Source organism: Carettochelys insculpta, chromosome 5 (genome assembly GCF_033958435.1).
Source record: "Carettochelys insculpta isolate YL-2023 chromosome 5, ASM3395843v1, whole genome shotgun sequence".
Classification (NCBI taxonomy): Eukaryota; Metazoa; Chordata; order Testudines; family Carettochelyidae; genus Carettochelys; species Carettochelys insculpta.
The window spans coordinates 108538944-108561035 of NC_134141.1; the positions used below are offsets into that span (position 1 = coordinate 108538944).

The following is a 22092-nucleotide window of genomic DNA, read 5'->3' on the forward strand; positions in this document are numbered from 1 at the left end:
CTCACTAATAGTCCTACTTAAAACAGCTTCATTAATAAATTAAGATGCAGGGCTTTACCGTTCAGGCAGTGCTTGGTAGCATTAGCTGGTCTTTTGTTAATCCACAGGTGACATGGCTTTGAGCAAGTACCTGGCTACATGGGGGAGGAGAGGTGGGGCTGAGCTCCTGCCTCACATGCCAACGAAAATCGGTTTGCATGCCACTCTTGGCACTTGTGCTGGGAGTTGCTGACCCTTGCCTACATCTTGTCTACCAAAAGAGAAAGGTCTCCCCAAAATTTCAAGGCAGGTGAAGGGACTGCCACTTTTATTAGTGCCTAAATATGGATTTTCAGGTAACATTCTCAAAAGTGCTTAAGTGACTTGGAAACTGAAATCCCATTTTTAAACTGTCTCGTGTTCTTATGGCCAAAAGATATTTAGGTTCTTAAAGATGGAGACAGGCACCTAGTGGGACTTTCAAAACTTGCTTTAAAAATCTGGAGTTTACATGCCTAAATCTAACGGAAAGTCAATGACAGTTTAGTCCATAAGTGTTTTAACTGCTTTTGAAAATAGGACTTGGATTCCTGAGTCACTTGGATATATTTGAAAATTTTACCCATACGTGCCTAAATTTAGTGACAGGTGTTTGAAAATTTTGGCCTAAATCCTTTGAGAAGTAGAGTACAAACTTTCAGACTCCATATTTAAAATACTATTTTGTCATTTAATCTTGTTTATCTTCAAATTTTGATTTTTGTTTTAACATTTACGTTCCACAGGATTAAATTTTTTTCAGTGTATATAATCATATTTAGCTATTACAGTAAAAGTAACCTTCTTGCAAGTAATGAATTTGGTCAGCTTCTAAGATGTATGCCTCCTAGACACACTTTCAGGATAACAGAACAAGAGTTGTGCTATGGTACAGATAATAACCATCAGTAGTAGCTCCTTCAACTGTGAACATGCAATATGAAGGCACACAAGACTTTGAGGGTTATCAAGATTACTTAGTGTCACTCAATTAAGATACTTGAGAAATATAAAAATGGTCTAAGGTTATCTCAGACACCAACCAATTTACACAGCACAAAAATCACTTTCTTGTTAGACTGCAGTTGAGCTGTACAAGTAAACCTGGTAAATCCTGAGGAAACCTTCATTTCTGACTGGCTTTAAACAGATTTTAATAAGCAACAGTCAGTGTGAGCTCCTCAAGAGACAGCAGTGATAACATATCATCTCCACATTGGTGAAGGGTTCATTTAGCAAAAGAGAAAACAGCCCAAAACCTTAGCACTCGAAGAGGAGAATCCATCTGTAAACAGTCTGTTACGATACAAATGTATAGAGCATTGCAAATCTGCAGAGAGCTGTGGCTCACGCTTATGGATCATGGATAGGAGCCAATCCACACTGGATATATATCTAGGGCTCTGCAAATTTGTGGATAACTACTTTATATCCAGGGACCATGGTTTTGGATCAGACGTCAGATGCAAATGCAAACTTTGTATTTGCACAGGGCTCTACAAGTGTATTCCACAAAAAAGCATGTTGCACCTCCTGGATATGGCTCTAACACCACACCAGTTCATACTCGGAAAAAGCACATCATTTTATATCTACAAAATAGGGGGGTCAGCTCAAAAGAATTAACCTGGGAACGTGACCTGTCACAGCTTGCCACTCCCATGTAAAGGTCAAAATTAATTCAAGAGATCTTTTGAAAAATTTCAGTGTGAAATATTCACTTGTAATTTCTGCTCTTAGTTTATCCTGGCTCTGAAGGGTACCTCTGGCTCCTGCCTCTGCTCCGGTTTACCAACTGCTTAGGGATCCTTAAGCTGGGTCAAACATCTTGGCTACGTCTACACTTGGCCAAAACTTCAAAATGACCATGCTAATGGCCAAATTGGAGAATACTAATGAGGCACTGAAATGAATATTCAGCACCTCATTAGCATGCTGCTGGCCGCAGCACTTCGTAAGTGCCGCATTTCACTCGCACGCGGCTCGTCTACACGGCAGTCCTTTTTGAAAGGACCCTGCAAATGTTGAAATCCCCTTATTCCTATCAGCTGACAGACCACTAGGAAGACTGCAGTGGAAAGGCCTTTCACCGCAGGGCCACCTAAGGACTTCATAGTGTTTCTCAAGTCCTTCAGGCTACGCAGGCGGGAGTTTGTTTGTTCAGCAGAGTCCATCGCCATCAAAGGGAAAATCCTGTATTGTTTGCTGGACCTCTGGAGGAAGCCCCAAGGACTGCAGGCAGGCGCTGTGTTGCATGACAATCCCTGATGAAAGGAGACTTGCAGTGGAATCTGACCTGTCCATTGATGCCTGGAGAAAGGTTTGAATGACTGTCTTGAACCAGGACCACAAATTCATTGCATGATTCCTGGGGCAGATTAAGGAGCGAGAAACTGAAATTGTAATTGTGCCTGCTCAGGATAGCCTGCTCATTAGTTATCCTGTGCACCAATCCCCACATGGAACAGATTTTGCATCCAACAAATCAAGGTGCTTAGTGTCTCTCAATTTAGGTGCTGGGGTCTGCCTTTCTTTTTCATTTACCATCGCATATAGGGTTCCACACTGGTGCCACTGCAGGGGGCTCCACAGTCAACCCAATGGGTAGCAGCTAGGGTAAAACTTTTGGACACCAGTCGTATACGCAGCTTGCATGCACCTAACTTGAATGGATATGAGCAAGCACTCAAAGAAGAAGTGATGCTAGAGAATATTCTAGAAGGTATGGAAAGCAAAGACTCTTTCTGTTCAGTTTGTAATGCAGAGCTATATACAGGAACTTGAGAGAGAACTACTGAGGGACAACATGTATTGCAAAAATTACTGCAATTTAGCTCTCTGGTACCTTTGAATACTAGCTGACAAACGTAACACGTGAGAAAGCGTGGACCTAATGTACCATAATCAGAGAGACATTATACTACTTCCTAATTACTTTCAGGAATGTACGTAGGCATCCGTCAGTCCCGGAGGAGTATGGTGTGTTGTTGCACCCAGGGTTGGATCGACAGCAGTGTCTAGTGTGGCTGTAAAGTCCGATGCTTGAGTCAGGAATGTGGTGCTTGCAATATTTTCATACCAGGAAACCCAATACCCTGAGTAACGTAAGAACAATGTTGGTTTTATGATGAAGCTCCTAATTTCACACAGCTAGTCCTGTGCTTCTGGGAAGCAGCAGGTTGAGTATTATTTCTGCCTAAATGGGAAAAATGGAGCAACTCCCAATCTAATTGCTCACACCAGTGGCTCACTGCAGCCCTCAGTCTAACCTCCTTTCTTCAGGGTCAAGCTGTAGTCTGATTTAGCCACTCTCATCCCCAGCATAGCCGGGAGAAAGGGGAGGGAAAAATCTCTTGGTCTCCAGTGGCCTGCCATGAGGCAACAGACTAGATTTCTTAACTCAGTCTAACGGGTTATGTTAATGTTTCACCTGTCACTTCTGGTTTCTAAGTTTTATGATAAAAATGCAACGGATTTAAAATCAATTAGCTTAACAATAAACAATGATTAGGACTGAATACTGGCAGCTTCTTAGCTTCAGCTATATCAAGTTTTCTGTGCCGCTATTGTTAAAGAAATCTTGTTATGTTCATGGAAATCTTATCTTTATCAAATAAATGACTACCTAAGAATTCACAAAAATGTGACACGTACTCCACATATTATCAACAGTATGATAAATTGCTGGTTACGCAGTGTGTGACTTTTAACGTTATAAAAACAGAGAATGTAATTGCACTGGTTATTAAAATACAGCACTAGAGTTAAGAGTAAAAGATTAATATTGCTTACTTTGGTTCTCCGATCTTGATTCCAGGGTGTTGTGTATAGGCATGGGAATGCGTGCTGGGTGCAGATTTAAATGCCATTGGACAGATAGGACACTTGTAGAAGACTTCACAGTGAGAACCTTGAATGTGAGACTTGAGTGCAGCCACATCAGAGTACACAACATTGCAATGTACACAGCTGTAAGAGGCAGGAAAAAGAGTCAATCTAACATAAACACAAATGTATACTAAAGTGGAATCAAAACTAGGTTTTAGCAGGTATAGGAAGGAGGGTTATATCATCTATATGATCAAATCATGTGATTTTATTAATTAACAAAGTATAATTCAGAGAGACAACATGGATGAGGTAATAGCTTTTGCTGGACAATCTTCTGTTAGTGAGAGAGATGACAATTCCAATAAAAGACAGAACCTCACCAACTTGTCTGTTATCCTGGGACCAATATAGCTACAATAATACTGGAAAGTATCAATCATATATTAAGTTCTAACAATAACAAAAGGGTTATAGACCTAAAAAAAGATAACAATTCATTTGCAAGCTCTGAAGCCAGAGGACACGATTTGATAATAGCTTTACGTCAACAACTAACAAAACAGCCAATGGAATCTATTCCATCTGTTGGTTATAAAGAACCTTTTAGATACTACGGGGCCTAGAGAATACACTTTTTTGAGTACTAGGGGATTGTATAAAAAAAACACTACAATCTACAAGCTGCCAAGAATTAAATACAAAAGAACACCAACTTTACTATATTTTTTCAAGTTTAATTTTAGTGAAATGTTTTCTTAGCTGAGAAATTTTCTCTCCATATTGAGTCAAATCAATATTTGTAAAGGGAAAAGTAAACAAATTCAGGGTGACTAGACAGGAGCTTTACAATCTTTTCTTAATATCAGGTTGGAATTCTGAAAACATTTTTCTAAAATATGCACTTTTGAAGTATGTTCCCACATATCAATCTATAGTAAAGTGAGTAACATAAATCGAGAACAAAGAAATTTCCATGTTGGATCAAATCAGTGGACCATTAAGTCCAGTACCCATCCTCCAGTAGTGGGTGCTTCAGAGAAGTTCCAAAAATACCCTGTAGTGGACAATTATGAAATAGCCTGCTTACAGGGCCACATTTCTTGCTATCCCCAATCTTTTGGATGTTTGCTTGAAGCATGAAGATATATATCCCTTCCAAACTTTATTTCTATCTATATTATTGATCTTCTTGTTAGTTTTGTAAGTACCCAATATCTTTTGACAGCCACTGATTTGCTGACTTCAATTGTAGCAATGAGTTCCACAGGTCATATATGCACTGCAGTTAAACACATTCTTTTATGGTCTTACATTAGCTTCCAATTTCATTAACTGCGCCCTTGTTTTTCTATTACAAGAGTAAATTCACTCAATTCACTTTCACTATCCCCTTTATAATCTACCATGTCTTCACCTGGTCATACCTTCTCTAAACTAAATGGTTCCTACCTTTTAAATCTCTCTTCTTATGGAAGATTTCCCATGTCTCTAATTATTTTCGTTACCCATCTCTGAACTCCTTCTATGTCTGTTATAGCCTTCTAGAGATACGGTGATCTTATGGAAGAGAGATAGCATGATGATATAGAAACCAATATGCCATTTTTCAGATATGGCAAGCCAAAAGAATTAGGAAACTTTTTGAAAATTGAAAATACAATTTGTGAGTGCTCATATCTCATAAACACATTGTCTCTGAGATACCTTAAACCTTCTTAAAAAATTTATACTTTAGCATAACAATATATATGTGAGATTTCAGGTGATTTGGCTTAAGTCTGTTTGAGATTGGTGAGGCTCAGATGAAACTTCTAAATGAAAACTACTGTTCACCTTAACTACAGACACACTTCTCTCTACAATGCAAAGTTTTAAGTATTATCATCTTTTTACAATTAACTTCATATAATCCCCCACCCCTCCACTCTCTGATTTGCTCATCTTGATTATCTTTTTCTGATTTGTCCTCCTTGCTTACCGTTTTTGGTTCTCTGTGTCTTAAATATTGAGTCTGTTCTGGTCTGGCTATGGTCTGAAGAAGTGGGTCTGTCCCACGAAAGCTCATCTAATAAACTATTTTGCTAGTCTTTAAAGTGCTACTTGACTGCTTTTTGTTTTAACTTCATATTAGTTCTACTAGTGTGCTTGTGTTATCACATGCATGAGAATTATTTTTCTCACCATGAGTGGGAATTTTTCCTTGTAAAAAATCCACAAATATAAACACCTACTTCTGACTATAATCTGCATTTTTCCTGAGCACAGAAGTACCTCTGCTGAAGATCTGGGGCTCCCTGCTAGACTCACTGTTGCAAAAGCTTCTTCTCTCTCCATTTGAGAGGATCCAGCTTGAGGCAGGTGAACTAAATTTCCTCAATTTAATTAGTTCAACCAAGTAGTTTAAATCACTGGCATCAGTTTTCTTAAATTATCAGATGATGTTCGGAAAAGCAGAAGGAAACACATCCTTCCTCAAGAGAAAGTTTGGAGTTACTGAGGAGATTCTGATGATTATAAGGAGGAAAAAGATGGATTCTTTATTGTTACATATTTTTGTTTCAGGGTCATCTGATGGGGAGGAGAAACAGAACTTTGATGCAGACTCTGCGGAAGCCAGGATTCAGACAGACTCTCATACAGATTTAAGGAGAAATCCAGGATAATTTAGCACCACTGTCCTGATTTACTGTGGAAAGTAGATTTTCCCTGACTGCGAGGGACTCTTCTGGCTGCTACAGCTTAGGTATATACAATATTAACTGGTTAAACAGTAAACATTAGTTTTACCAATCAAGTTGCCTTAACTGTTAATCCCTGGGCCAGCTGGCCTACCAACCCCAGCTCCAGCCACACCAGCCTGCCAGCTCCTCCAGTCCCAGTGTCCAGCCAGTGGGAGCAGTACCAATCACACTGGCCAATCAGCCAAAGCCAACACCAGCCCCAGCCATGCTGCAGCCCCAGCCATGCTGATCAGACAGTCAAATCCAACCCCAACCTAGCTACAACCTGGATTGGCTGTAGCAGACCCAGCTCCCTCCCTTTAATTGTTAACCATTAAAACAGTATCCGTTTAATTGTTAACCATTAAAACAGTATCCTTTTAATCATTTAAATGGTTAACACGTTAAATGATTCCTACTACGGCCATATGCATAGAGGTTAGGTGTCTCTGAGGAAGACCCTGTTGCATCTGAGTCCCACATATGACTGAGGTACAGGAAGGGGATGGAAGACACATCACAAACCTCCCCTTTCTTCCCAGTAACTCTGATTACTCAGGAGAAAGGGAAGGAGAGAGAGAATAATTTAAAGAGATTTTGGAGCAGATGAGAGTTGAATCTTTGGCCTGACTTACCCAGGTCACCAAAACCAGAAGGATCCTACCACATCTGCCTAAATACAGTTAAAAAGCCTTTTTCCTCCACTCAGAATAAGCTTAACAGAAACTTCTCACCCATCCTCATAACTGAACTGGTTCTTTGAGGGAGAAGAGGTAGTGTTAAACTGGTGGGATTCTAAATTACACCACTCTTATCGTTAGAAAGCCAATTAAAACAGACTGCAAGATTATCCTGAAGTGCTATGCAGAAGCCACCTGCAGGTGATGGGAAAAGGGGGGCTCTTCTGAGCTGTTGTCTTGGGGCTGCTCTGAGTTTTGTTGGAATTCTAGGGAGAGAGTTTCAAGGCTGCTTAGTACAAGGCTAGAGTTTCTTTGATGCTTCTCTAGTCCTTGTTACCCCACTGACAAGTTGCTGCCCAGCAGAAAATTCAGGGAACATAGGAATTGAAGACTTTCAATAAAGAGCCGAAATAGCAGACTGTTGCACTCTCTGGCCATGTCTAGATTACAGGGATTTGTTGACAGCAGTTATTGTAGGAAGATCCCTTCCAACAAAAACTTCTGTTGAGAGATTGTGACCAAACTGCCTAGTAGTGCGCAAGAGCGATCTGCTCTGTCAACAGAGAGCAGCGGGACTACCTGGCTGCTCTACTGGCTGAATGGTCAACTGGGAGCACATTAGGCAGGGCTGACTGGTGCCCCAGAAGCCCCCTCTGTTGAAAGACTGCCCCCCTCCACAAAATGTCCAGACCAGCTTTCTGGCAACAGATTCCTGTTGACAAAGGCGTTACTCCTCATGGGGAGTGGGGTACAGCTGTCGACAAAAGTGCTGTGTTCTGCCAACTTACTATCGACAGGACACCTTATGAATGTGGACGCTTCATAGGTTTTGTTGACAAAACGACCGTTTTGCTGACAAAACCCTCTAGTATAAACATAGCCTGTCACACTCAAGGTGAACTGGTTTTTAAAAAGGACTGGACTTCCCCAATTGGGGAGAAAAAAAACCTCCCCCAACTGAATGAGAGATAGCGAAAGCTTTCAACAGAGTTGCTTTCTGTATCTGATAGACAGGTGGAGTACACCCTTCAGCATTTTAAAGGTACTGTCTAACACTAAATACAAAAAAGCTTACGATTATTCTACTTAGACTACCTAAAAGTCAACTTTGTGTCTTTTTTTAAAAGCAACTAACTTAGTAAAACATGTCTGAATTTTATAAGCTTAGAAACTGTATGCCTTAAATCTGACATCTCATGCCTGGATGAAATTAGCAGTATTCTGGCTGATTACCATATGTAAGCAGATACCAAATGCATGGCTGACATGTAGTAACAATTTTTTCCCCAATATATGAAGTACAAATATTACTGTAGCCATGACAACCTTAAAACAATAAAGCAACATCTTGCAGGCAACTGTCACAATAAAGGGAAGCTATTTTGGTTTAAGTTTGAAAAACGCAGAAGTAAAGCATTAAAATGCATATGTGCACATAAAAACTGACAACGTATTTTAGTTACACATGTAATCATACTGACCGAAAACCAACTCTTCGTGTGTAATGCAGGCAGTTTTTAGTGACGTGGGTCTGGAAGTGGACTGATCTGCAGATTGCGCCACATTCAGGACACGTATATGGGGATTTATGCTGATGAATTCTCTGGTGTGATGCAAAACTGCACTGGTTAGGAAGCAGCATCTGGCAGATATTGCAAGTCTTCTAAATGATAAATCAAAATAGATAAAACAAATTGTTTGGTTCAATTATATGCTTTTTTTCTGTGAAGCATTATAAAACATTTTAAAAAAAACCCTGTGCTATGGTTGTGACATAAATCAACAAGAACAGACAGGTTCAGATGTAGTTCATTGTCCTGCATCCCTTTGGTTAAATAGGGGCCTTATATGGAGAGAGAGAGAGAGAGATGTACCTATCTCATAGAGCTGGAAGGGACCTTCAGAGGTCATTAAGTCTAGTCCCCTGCCCTCACAACAGGATCTCCAGCTATCCCTGACAAATTTTATTCTAATGTATTTGTCCCAGATGCCTAAATGCCCCCCTTAAAGACTGAACTCACAAACCTGGGTTTAGCAGGCCAACACTCAAACCAATGAGCTACCCCCTCTGGCCTTAAAATTGGATATTCTGGGACTGATACAAAGTGTGCTCTATACACAAATCTAGCTCAGTTACAGAGCCTAAAGGTCCATATGAACTACACTTGTGCTCTTAATTTAGAGTACCACAAAAAGCCATCTACCCCACCAAAACACAACTTGGACCGTTGTCTTTACTTTTACAGCTCCTTGCTTTTGTTGTTTTAAACTGTGACATCCACAGTGCTACTTCACTGTACGTGGGGGGGAGGCTAGTTAAAATTGTTTTTTAAGGTGATTTATAACATATTTGCCCACAAGATAAGAGTACGCTGTATGCACTGTAAAATGCAGATATTGCACGCATGAATAAAAATGAAATTTATATAAAATATTTCTAGAGCTGCCTTTTAGGGGGTGGGGAGAGAGTCTGTATGTGCAGTTGCCACTTTCCCAATCTCAAGCAATTGTTTTTGGTTTTCAAAGTTCAATAAATAAATAAGCATTTTAGTATATGCTGATCACCTGTCAGGTCAGAATCAATAGTGCTTTTTGGCTGCTTTGTGCCATTCCAGTGGTGGAATGCAAATGATGAAAGTCAGATGTAAATACATGTTTAAATTACACAGAGAAGCAGACTGGTACCCACAAACAGGTCCATAAAGGTTTTAATTACATAAATGCAAAAAAAAAAATCACTATCTGACTTTAAGCACATGAGCAGTTCCAAAGATTTCAGCTGAACTATTCATGTTTAAATTTAAGTATAGAATGTTTCATGTTTGCAGAACAGTATCCCTAATTCCTCTTTTTAATACTTGGTTTCTTGTTGTTGTTTAAATAAATAAATAAATAACTGACCCAAGGCTCTAAACCAAGGCTGGAGATTATACTAAAAACCAATACCATCACATCCTTTCGGTCATACACTATAAACCCAGCTATGATGTTCATAAATAAAGCACAGCTCATGACCAGGCCTTTTGAAGCTTTTTGGTACAGGGGGTCCTTGTTACAAGTTGCTTTGTTATAAGTCATTTCACAAATATGTCATTAAGTAATTCTGGAGGGCAGATTCATTGTAAATTGCACTAATCTGCACTTACATCATTTAGAGGCTGAGGGACCAGAAGCCAGGAACACAGCAGAGCTTTGTGGTGGCCAGGAAGCAGGTGCTGTCGAGCAGAGGCCCTGGAATTGAGCCCTAAAGTCAGGGGGGACCAGCGTGGAGCTGCGGGAGTGGTGGGGAGCCTGCAGGGAGCGTCGGGAAGCCAGCAGGGACCCGGTGAGCTGCAGGGAGCCACTGGGGACTGGCAGGGAGACAGTTTATTTTCTATTTATTTATTTGTATTTATCATTATTCTTTATCTATTTATTTTATTTATTTATTTCTATTCTATTTATTGTTAATTGTGGGTTATAGGTATATTACATGTACCACACGTGTGTGAACTTTATGTATTGGGAACATATCTCAAGCTAATTACATTATTCCTTATGGCTATTATTTCCCCTTTATAAGTTGTTTCACTATAGGTTGTATTATTTAGGATCATAACTTGGACTTATAATGAGGACCCCCTGTATTTTTCTTTTTTCTTTGCTAAAATAGAATATGGAGGTTATTGTCAGTAACAAAATACAACTTTTAAAATGTTCAACTTCTGCTCTAATGTATTTTCGGGTCAATTTTTCACAAGTGCCCCTTGGCTTTTAATGGGACTTGTGCTCTTTAGTGTCTTTTACACTTTGAAAATAAAATCAAGTCTCCTAAGTGATGCAGGTGCATTTGAAAACCTTACCTTTAAGAGTAGTGATGTGCATGTTTTACTAAAAAGCAAAACAAAAAATCCTCTATCAATCTGCATTACAAGCAAACTTACTGAACTACTGATTAAACAAAACTGTAATTATGAAATCATATAATAATGTTTATTCTTGCTATAAAAGAGTGAGTCCCTCTTAAATTGTGTGCACAATATGAAAATATGCTCCACTTTTGGCACATAGTTCTTTGAATGATTTTATATTTAATAGTAAAATTCAAAGCTGATTCCTCAGGTTTGTTGCAATTATATTTGTGACAGCAGAATATAAATAGCAATTGCAAACACAATAGTAGAATGTTTTAATTAACCTTCATCTGGTGATGACTCTTCACTACTGGCAATTGGGTCTATGAACCCATACAAAGTTACGGCTTAAACCCGCTCCCACCTACCTGAATGTGAGTTTTGATACTACTATAAAAGAAGCAAGAACAGGCCCCAACAGTCACTGTGAAAGATAAAATTAAGGAGTTTGTTTTTTAAAACCACATTCGTAAATACCATGAACCAAAGTAATTCCTCAAACAGTTTAATAGTTTGGGACTCATGCTTATTCTAACATGGAATACACTTTTAATGAATGTTATAGTGATTCTCCACCTGGCTCACAGGCACATTCCCATAAGGATTACTTATCTGAGTAGGATAAATATATAAAGTAAAATACCAGCTTCACTTGTTAATTGGAATTTTGCCTTTTGACTTCAATGAAACCAGAATTTCACCTCTAAAGGAATACCTTTTTAAAGACACTATTTTATACTACTCTCTAATTTTAGAACCTGCAGGCTGTGCTACACTAGCTCCCTACTTTGAAAGGAACATGGTAAGTAGGGTGCTGGGAGAATATTAATAAAGTGGCGTAGTGCATATGCAGAACTTCGTGAAGCTAATTCTCCCCCTTGGCAACTTCGAACTGTTAAACTTTGAGTGCTGGCTCGTGTCTAGCCATGGCTAACCCGCGAGTACTTCGAAGTCCTTAGGTAACTTCAAAGACCCTTTACTCCTCAAAATTTTGCACCACAGCACTTCATTAATAATCTCCCGACACCCTACTTACCATGCTCCCTTCGAAGTAGGCAGCTAGTGTAGACACAGCTGAAATGAGGCAAAGTCAGTTCAATTTTATTACCCCTTAATAACTTCTAAGAGTTCAATAAGCAGTGGAAGTGTTGGTAATGTGCTAGGAAATATTTACTTCCCATTGTGTGGGAAATTCTCTCATCTGGCACCAGTCAGGTCCAGAGTGTGCTGGGGGGGAGAGTTTCGGCCTGTGATTGTATAATACAAGATCTCAGTCTAAAGCTACGTCTACACGTGAAGCCTACATCGAAGTATCTTATTTCAATGTAGCGACATCGAAATAGGCTATTTCGATGAATAACGTCTACACGTCCTCCAGGGCTGGCAACGTTGACGTTCAACATCGACGTTGGGCAGCACCACATCGAAATAGGCGCTGCGAGGGAACGTCTACACACCAAAGTAGCACACATTGAAATAAGGATGCCACGCACAGCTGCAGACAGGTTCACAGGGCGGACTCAACAGCAAGCCGCTCCCTTAAAGGGCCCCTCCCAGACACAGTTGCACTAAACAACACAAGATCCACAGAGCCAACAAGTGGTTGCAGACCCTGTGCATGCAGCATGGATCCCCAGCTGCCGCAGCAGCAGCCAGAAGCCCTGGGCTAAGGGCTGCTGCACACGGTGACCATAGAGCCCCACAGGGGCTGGAGAGAGCACGTCTCTCAACCCCTCAGCTGATGGCCACCATGGCGGACCCCGCTATTTCGATGTTGCGGGACGCGGATCATCTACACGTGCCCTACTTCGACGTTCAACTTCGAAGTAGGGCGCTATTCCCATCCCCTCATGGGGTTAGCGGCTTCGACGTCTCGCCGCCTAACGTCGATGTTAACATCGAAATAGCGCCCAACACATGTAGCCGTAACGGGCACTATTTCGAAGTTAGTGCCGCTACTTCGAAGTAGCGTGCACGTGTAAACACGGCTTAAATGTGAGTGCGAACTTATGGATACCCAGAAAAAAATTCTATAAAGTTTTATTGTAAAGAAGAACATTAACATGAAATATCTTGAACTCATCTACACTGAATCAGGGAATTTAATTTTTATGCAGTTCATTCTTACACTTTCCTTGCTACAAATGATGGCTCTGTATGTTGGAATATGGCCTTGATCAAAGCACATGCCACAATATATTCTCATTTTTATACACATAGAAACACATGCACACTTTAACAAGTCAAATATTTGTTCTTAGTTGTCCCAACAAATAAATCCTGAAACACTTAATTTTGACTTCCATTATTAATAGAACTAACTTGAGGTTTTAATTTTCCGTTCCTCTCAGGCTTAAGGACAAAAGCCTGACTAACCATAACTCTAATTAAAATGTTCTTACCACATTTATTGAGCAGTACGACTGCCACAATTTATCTTTTGCCATTTACACATTAAATAAGCAGTAACACAACATTGGAGAATCTGGGGTACTCTTTGATTACATAAGAAAATGGCAAAACAACACTTCTTATTCCAATAATAGAAATACATGGTTTTTTCACATTCCTTCCAAAGTATCTTTGGATGCAGCACTACAAAAGAAAACCTGGATGTTACACTACAGAAAAGCCATTCACCTTTACCAATCCCAGTAAGTATTCCTCAATTTCAGAAGTGACAGCAGTTTACATAATTAGTCTAATACTAATACTCCAGAATGTCACAAAACATCAGCAATACTAGTAGTCAAAGCAGACAGTTTTCTACTTTAACGATTGTAGAAAATATGCTTACAAGAAAACACTACTGGGGAATTCTATAAGCCAGCAATTCTGCTTAACACTTTATACTGAGCTGAAGGTGGGCTGGAACTTCCATGTCTAACCTTCCAATCAACAAAAGAACAAAACATGATGTTTTTCTCAGTGTGACAAGCATAACATGTCTTCATTTAGGGCCTGGGAGTAAGGAGGAAGGGGTCTGGTGAGGGGAGGGAGAAAAGGTGGTGAGGAGAAATAAAACCCACAAGACCAGTTATGGGCCAGGTCTACACTAGAGCTGCATCTATACTATGAGATAAATTTGAATTTAAGGCTGTTAGCTTGATACTACACCATGATTGTCTTCACTTTAAATACCATGAGCTCTATTTTGGGAGCATCAAGACAGAGATTACAATACTGTCATTACCTGATGTGTATAGCATCAAGTGCAAAATGAAAAGTTTGATTAAAGGCCAGTGTGGAAGTGCCATGTCTTAAAATCAAATCTATTGGCCTCCAGAGATGTCTCACAAGTAACCCACAATGCCCCTCAGTGCTCCACTCTGGTCACTGCTCTCCAGGTGTCCGGGAATTAGGTAACAGGAAGACTGTGAATTTCTAAGCAGGAGCAGCAAGCCTGTGGCTGTGGGCTCATGTCTGTATGAGAGCCTGAGAAATGTCTCTTTGCTAATAGCACTGTGAGTGCATCTACCCATTACAAATAGCTCCTGCTGGGAGCTCACGGTTGTCTCTCTACACTCTTTTTCTGTGCTGCCTGGTGCCAGCTGCTGCCCAGTGCCAGCTGCTGCCCTGCCACACCACATGGCATTAAGGCTGTTGCGGGGGTCACGCTTGCATAAGATGCCAAGAAACTTCTTCTCAGTGGTTTACATTTGTGCACACCCCCGCCCCCGTTCCGCACAGGCAGGGTCTTTCCTATGCCCAGTCACATCATGTGGGTAGCTCCCGACCCAACAAAAGGATGTGCCTGCTGTTCAGTGCTGACCATGATTCCAGGCAGCACTATGTCCAAGCTTGTGCACATTTAGGGCTCCAAGAGCAGGAAAGATATTCAGGAGCTTGCAGCTATTGGGGGATAGTCTCCCCCGGTGACTAGGATATTTGGGGGCTTGCAGCCACTGGGGGAAAAGTCTCCCCCGGCACCTAAGATAGTCATGGGGCTACTTCAGCTATTTCAACATTGCCAGTGGCTCTGCAGCTGCAGATCACAGCATCCCCCACTCTGCACACACCATCAAAAATATTTTCGGGAGCTTGCTGTACTTTGCAGACACCTGCTGGTTTGATATTTTGTGTATAAAATCTTTTTGCTAATGTTTCCTATCTGTCTTCATGCTTTCATGCTTTGACCCCCTCAGAAACAAGGTGGGGGCTAGTTAAGATTCCTGTTTCCATTTTAAGTTCCGTGTATGATATTTCACTGCCATCACCCGTGTTGGCAATATCTGTGTCGTGAAGGGGAAAGTCCAAAATCTTTTTTCCTAGACTTTTCTATCCTCTTTCTTCTACCTTTGAGAATACAGTCCAGACCCCTGTATTATTTTCAGGGATCGGATGTAATGATGGGAGGTGGGACACTCAATAAATGGCCAGTTGAGAACACAGCCATTGCACAGAAGCTTCATGGTGCACCAGAAAGCCAAAGACTCTCCCCTCAGATACTCTCTTTTTTGAAAAACGTTCCTATCTTCTCTTTCAAGCTTCTCAGGGAGATTTCACTGCCATCACCAGTGTTGGTAATATCTGTGTAATGAAGAGGGAAGTCAAAGATCTTTTTTCCCTACACTTTTCTATCCTCTTTCTTCTAACTTTGAGAATACAACAAGTCCTGTGACACCTTATAGACTAGCAGCTTTTTTGGAGCATAAGCTTTTGTGGGCAAAGACCTGCTTTTTTGCCCACGAAAGCTTATGCTCCAAAATATCTGTTAGTCTATAAGGTGCCACAGGACTTCTTGTTTTTTTTTTGAAGATACAGACTAACACAGCTACCTCTCTGATACTTGTCACCGTCTGAGACTACAGAACAGGTCTCTGTATTATTTTCAGGGATTGGATGCAGTCATGGGAGGGGGGACACTCAGTGGATGGCCAGTGGAGAATTCAGATACAGAAGAAAGACATTTCTGTAAACCCTTTTTGCCATCTCTGTTGATGCCCTTCTTTTCCCTCCTTCCAACAGGGAAAATGGATGTTTGCTTGCCATGGGAAGGGAATCAGGAAAATCCAATGTGGGAAGATGATTTCAAAGACCAGCGAGCATACCCAGAATGCCATGGGGATGAGGGAACTGTGGGATAGGTTCCCACAATGCACTACTGCAACAGTCGATGTTTGCCAATTGAGTGTGGCAGCAATAAATCCACTTTGTGAGGAGCACTTGGAGAGGTGAGGATGGTCAAATTTGAATTTATAAATTCCAGAATTACAAAATTGATATTAATAAACCTGAATTTAATTCATAGTGTAGACACAGCCTGAAAGATTCAGTAGAATTTAAGGGTCTAAGGTCAATTTTATAAACCATCAGTCTACACCACAGTGTTCAATACGTCGATTTAAAGGAACTCTAAAAAGTCAACTTTTGTAATGTTGAATTCCCCGGGTATAACTCCTAAAAGTTGATTTTACAATGTCAACCTATGCAAGTGCAGACAGAAGTTTGTTATTAAAACTGTTTTTTTTAGGCAGCAAATCTGTCCCACAATGCCCCTCAATGTGTCCACTCTGGTCATCACTTCACCTCCACTGTTCTCCAGGTGAGCAGGAAGTAGGTGACAAGAAACAGTGGTCATCAGCCCAGGAATTTTTATTTGATTTCCTTTGCTCTCTCACCAGCACGGAGAGCAGATGTCTTGTGCACACCTCTGCAGCACAGCTAGTAGCTGTAAGTTCCCAGGGTCACAAAAGAGCCCTAGCATGGAGCCAGCACGAGATCTTGGATCTCACTGCAGTGTGGGCGAAAGAAGTTATCTTCCTTCAGCTCAAGGCCAGCAAAAGAAATTATGATATTTATGCAAAGATCTCACAAGGCATGATTCTGAAAGGGCACACCAGGGATGCTCAGCTGTGCCACATTAAAATCAAGGAACTGAGATAAAACTAGCAAAAGTGCAAAGAATCAAATGGTCGGTCTGGGGAATCTCCTCAGAAATGTCAATATTATGATGAACTTCATGCTATTTTGGGGACAGATGCAACTTCTTCCCCCAGGAGATGCATCAAGTCCCCAATAAACAGCGCTGCTCAGCATGATCATGAAGCGCGGTCTGATTTGCTGAACAAGAAAGGGGTGGATGACAGTGGGGTCCAGGTGAGTGCAGAAGCAGATCCTACAAGCCAGGAGTTGTTTCTCAATTTGGAGCCCATTCCATTATCTCAGGAGGTGGCTTCGGAGGCAAACCAGGATGCGGGAGAGGGCACTTCTGGTGAGTATGCTTTTTTCTGCTGATAATAGTATGTTGCAATTGTGGGGGAGGTGGGGTGGTGTCTATGCCTGTTTCCCTTAGAACAGATTGTTACTATTTCTGGTGATGGAACACTGATCCTGTTTGGACACCTCACTGAAGGTCTTAAACAGGCACTTTTGGAGTCTCCTTACAAGATTTCTGGGAAGAGCTGACTTGCTCCTGCCACATGGTAAGACACCGTGCCACACCAAGCCACCAGTAAGTAGTCTGGAATCATGGCCTCAGAGTATTCTTGCAAATTTTCCAACATTGTACCTGGACAGAACGAACAATCTTATCCCTTTTTCTTACTCTGAGGAGGCTGATGTCTCATTTGGCAACCTAGAATGTATGGGAATTCTGCTTGTGACACACCCAGCACAGAGGAAAACTCATGCAGCCTGACTGGCTTTTAAATCATGGTGTGGCAGGCTGCCTGGACATAAGACAAAGTCTCCCCAGCAGGCGGGAGGGCGCCTGCATGTGTGCACCTGCATTGTCTTTTAATGACTGTCTAACTCCTGAAGCAGTCTGCTTTTAAATGAAGGCACTACCTCACTCTCCTGGGCTACCCGGTGGCCAATCAGACATGTGGCAAAAATTTTTCCTGTGAACCAAAAATAGCTTACCATTGTGTTGAAGTTAAATGTCAGAGGCAGAAGAGCTCAAATTGTTCTGCTTGGAATCATGCATTCTCCAGATTTAAGATTCCACAAAGTGACCTTGCAGTTGTAGTGTACTCTTCCATACAGACAGACAGCCATTCACTCTGTCAGTATGCTCTTTGTTCCGAGTAAAGATAAAAATGTTGCTATTGACAATACCCTTAATATTTCAACTTTTTTGTTTGTTTGTTTGTTTTGCAGGAAGCAACCTTGCAAACAGACGCAGAGGCCCCAGTCCCCCAAAATGAGGCTGCCGCAAATGGGAAAGAGGAAGAAGTCATGGCAAGAAATGATGGAGAATTATTTTGAACTGGCAGCAACGGAAAAAGTTGAGCTGAGAGAGCAGAGGAAAAACAGTGGATAATCAAGCAAAAATACATGGTTCAGTCCTGGTAATAATGACAAGGCAAACTGAGATAATGGAAGCAATGCCGGAAAAATCAAAATCAACTAACTCTGCACCCCCTGTTCAAAACATGCCCCATTACATGCCACCCTATCTATACTCAATCCCCTCACCTGGTCAGGGCTCTATATCCTCTGGCCACTCCAGGCACCCCCATTACATGCCATCCTTACCACACTCACTCTCCTCTCCTGGTTGGAGCCCTATATCCCCCAGCCATTCCAGGCCCCACCACTTCAGACCTCCCTCAACACAATCAGTCCCTTCCCCTGCCTGGGGCTCCGCATCCCCCATATCATCTATACGCGCACCCCCACCCTTCTATACCTCCTCTTTCCATACATTCCACTCCTTCCTCTCATCGGGGACCCAGAACAAGGGGCAGGGAGGAAAAGTCACGGAGATCCCCGCACTCTACCCACAAGGAGTCACCCACCAGCTGAAGGCTAACATACGATGAACCATGAGCTTAGTTTTCTTCTGTTTTCCCTATACCCGCCATTTTGGGGTCGGGTGTGGTGGTGAGGGTTGTCACACAATTAGAGGGGGTTTCATAAAGGGCAAGGAAACAGCATGGGAGAATTCTAGTTAATGCCTTTCATGATCATTCATAAACTCATTCATAAACGTACATCCCTGATTTGCATTCCCTATTTCTGTGCTTTCCTGTTTGCTCTTGTTTTTGGTTGCTGTTAATTTCTGGCCAGGATCTCTGCCTCTGTCCCACATGCTAGCACAAAATTCTCCCCCTTTGCCTTGTAAGCGTTACGAAGAATACAGCAGGCACCAATGACAAGGGTAGCGTTTTCTTCATTGAGACCTAAGCAGGTCAGAAGACACCTGAACTTGCTTTTTAAATGGCCAATGGCACATTCTACCACCTGCTCAGCCTGGAGTTGAAGAGATCCTTACTGGGGTCAAGGGTACCTGTGTGTGGCTTCATTAGCCAAGGGAACAAGGGGTAAACAAGGTCACCAAGAATCACTATGGGTATTTCCATACTCCCAATGTTCACTTTCTGGTCTGGGAAGAAAGTTCCACGCCGGAGCCTTGTAAACAGACCAGATTTGCATGTCATGTGCCCTTCCTGACCAACCCATGTTGATGTCAGTGAAATGACCTTTGTGATTCACCAACGCCTGCAACACCATAGAGAAGCACCCCTTGCAGTTAATGTACTCTGAGGCCTGGTAGTCCGGTGCCAGGAAGCAGATGGGCTTTCCATCGATGTGCTACTGCAGTTAGGGAACCCCATGGCAGCAAATCCATCCATTATGTCCTGCACATTCCCCAGAGTCACTAAGTTTTGCAGGAGAAGCTTACTGATCGCTTTGGCTACCTGGATGACAATAGCTCCTACTCTAGCCTTGCCCACTCCAAATTGATTTTCCACAGACTGGTAGCAGTCTGGCTACTTCCACAGAGCAATTGTCACTCACTTTTCAACTGTCAAAGCAGGTCTCATTCTGTAATCGCTGCACTTCAGGGTGGGAGACAGCACTTCAAAAAGTTCCATGAAAGTGGTGTTACACGTGAAGAAGTTTTGCAGCCATTGCTGATTGTCCCATGACTGTAAAATGATGCAATCCCATCAGTCTGAGATGGTTTTGTGGGTCTAGAACTTGCACTCCACACTGTGCAGTGACTCCAGTACTGCCAAGAACTCCACAGTGCTCTTCTCTAGATCTTCACATTTGTTACTGCCCCCAGCATCAATCCACTGACAGTGCATGGGCATTAAATTCAGAATATACTCCATCACAGTGTGGGAAGCCATCACAAAACACTGCACCAAACACTGAAGCGCCTCAGGATATATGTTCTTCTTTGTAATAGTGGGTGGCACTCAAGGTAAAAGTGGCGTAAAAATTCCCTCATTCATTTCTTTTCAATGGGAAGCAGGAAGTGAGGGAAATGCAGTCTGGGGTGATGGTATCAAAAACACAGAATCACTTGTGGTGACTTTTTTCCTGCAAGACACTGGCACAGAATCTCAAAATGCAATGGGCCCACAGGAACTGTGGGACAGGTGCCCACAATGCACTGCTGCCATAGGCGAACTTAGGCAACCTGGTGAAGACACACTAAGTCAACTTTGTGAACAGTTTCAGACGCTCAAATCTGACTTCACAAAAATCTAGTGCTAAAAAGTCAACTTCAATAAATTAAAATTTATTCCCAAGTGTAGACATATCCTAAATCATAAGAGGTACTGGCTACACAGCTTCCATGACACCTGTGCAGCTATATCTCTAAACCTATCTTACCTGAGCATTTTATTACAGTATCAAAGAGGTAGCTGTGTTAGTCTGTACTCCAAAAGAACAAAGCAGTGGAATGTAGCACTTTAAAGATTAACAAAATGATTTAGTTGGTGATAAGCTTTCAAGGGACAGACCCACTTCAGATCAATTTCACTTCCAAAACAGATTGACATTTGTAAGTACATTTATAGGTAAGTCCTCTGTCCATATAAATGTCAGTCTGTATTAGAAATGAAATTGGTCTGATAAAGTGGGTCTGTCCCACGAAAGCTCATCACCTACTAAATCATTTTGTTAGTCTTTGAAGTGCTACAGTTCTGCTGTTTTGTTTTATTACAGCAAGTTCACCATCTGTTCTATATGGCCCACTGGCTGAATCCTGCACTTACACACGAGAGGGCCCCCTGAGTTCAATGAGACTATTTTATGAGTAAATTTAGGGCCTGTATACACACTGTGGAAAAAAACTTTATCCGTGAGAAATTTGTTAAGTGCTCTAATTGCTCCCGGTAGGCCCTCAGAGCATGCTCTAAAACAGGGGTCGGCAACCAGTTACCAGTAACCAAAATAGCAAGAGCCGTTTTTTAAACTCAGCAAAAAATCTCAATAATTCAAGAGCCGCAATGCACGTGAATACAAGATGGTCCTTAACAAATAATGTCAAACCATACTTTTTGTCACCCCTGTTTTAAGAACAGCGCACACACAATGATTTGTAATGTGATACATGTTTACTGCAGGATGATAACTGTTTATCGAAAACAGTCATGAGGTTTTTTTATTTTTTCCCCCACTTTGCAATTACAACATCAGGAGCCACACAGAAGTCCTTAATGAGCTACATGCAACTCCAAAGCCACAGGTTACAGACTCCTGCTCTAAGAGGTACTTACTTCACACTCACATAGTCCAATAATGACATATAGACAAGCCCTTATCCACAGTCATCTACTGTATTAACCACTTAATTGTTTTTGCTGTGGTTTATGTGGCTCTTTCACAGTATAACAAGGAAGAGGTCCTGTAATATATGCAGAGGCACATGCATGTTCAACCATTAGGCCAGTGAGTTGTTTTTTTTTTTAAATCATTTTTAAAAGAAATCTACCTCACTCTGAGAAATATTTGTAAGAAAACATTATTATCTAGACCCCACGAAAAAAAATGTTGCTAACTGCATTTCAAGAACAGCTAAAAGGACCCTCTGAAGATTTATAAACCCTAAATAAGTTACTATATTTTCTACTTGTTTGCAAAATCCAAGTAATTCCATGTGTACTTCTCTGCTACTCTCAAATCAATCTACTTTTAACATAATTAGTGCTAGTACTGATTAGTCTAACACTAATATTCCAGAATTCTTGAGCAACTTAACAACAA

General features: G+C 41.4%; 1 protein-coding gene across 2 annotated transcripts in view; it reads right to left on the reverse strand.

Moving 5' to 3' along the window:
* ZNF532 (zinc finger protein 532) overlaps positions 1-22092 on the reverse strand; it is a 99048-nt gene that overhangs the window by 35989 nt on the left and 40967 nt on the right. For both annotated transcript variants that reach the window (XM_074995714.1, XM_074995715.1), the window contains 2 exons: positions 8731-8912; positions 3811-3987 (listed from right to left, as the gene is read on the reverse strand). In XM_074995714.1, the coding sequence (XP_074851815.1) occupies positions 3811-3987; positions 8731-8912 (359 nt within the window). The remainder of the gene's footprint in view (positions 1-3810; positions 3988-8730; positions 8913-22092) is intronic.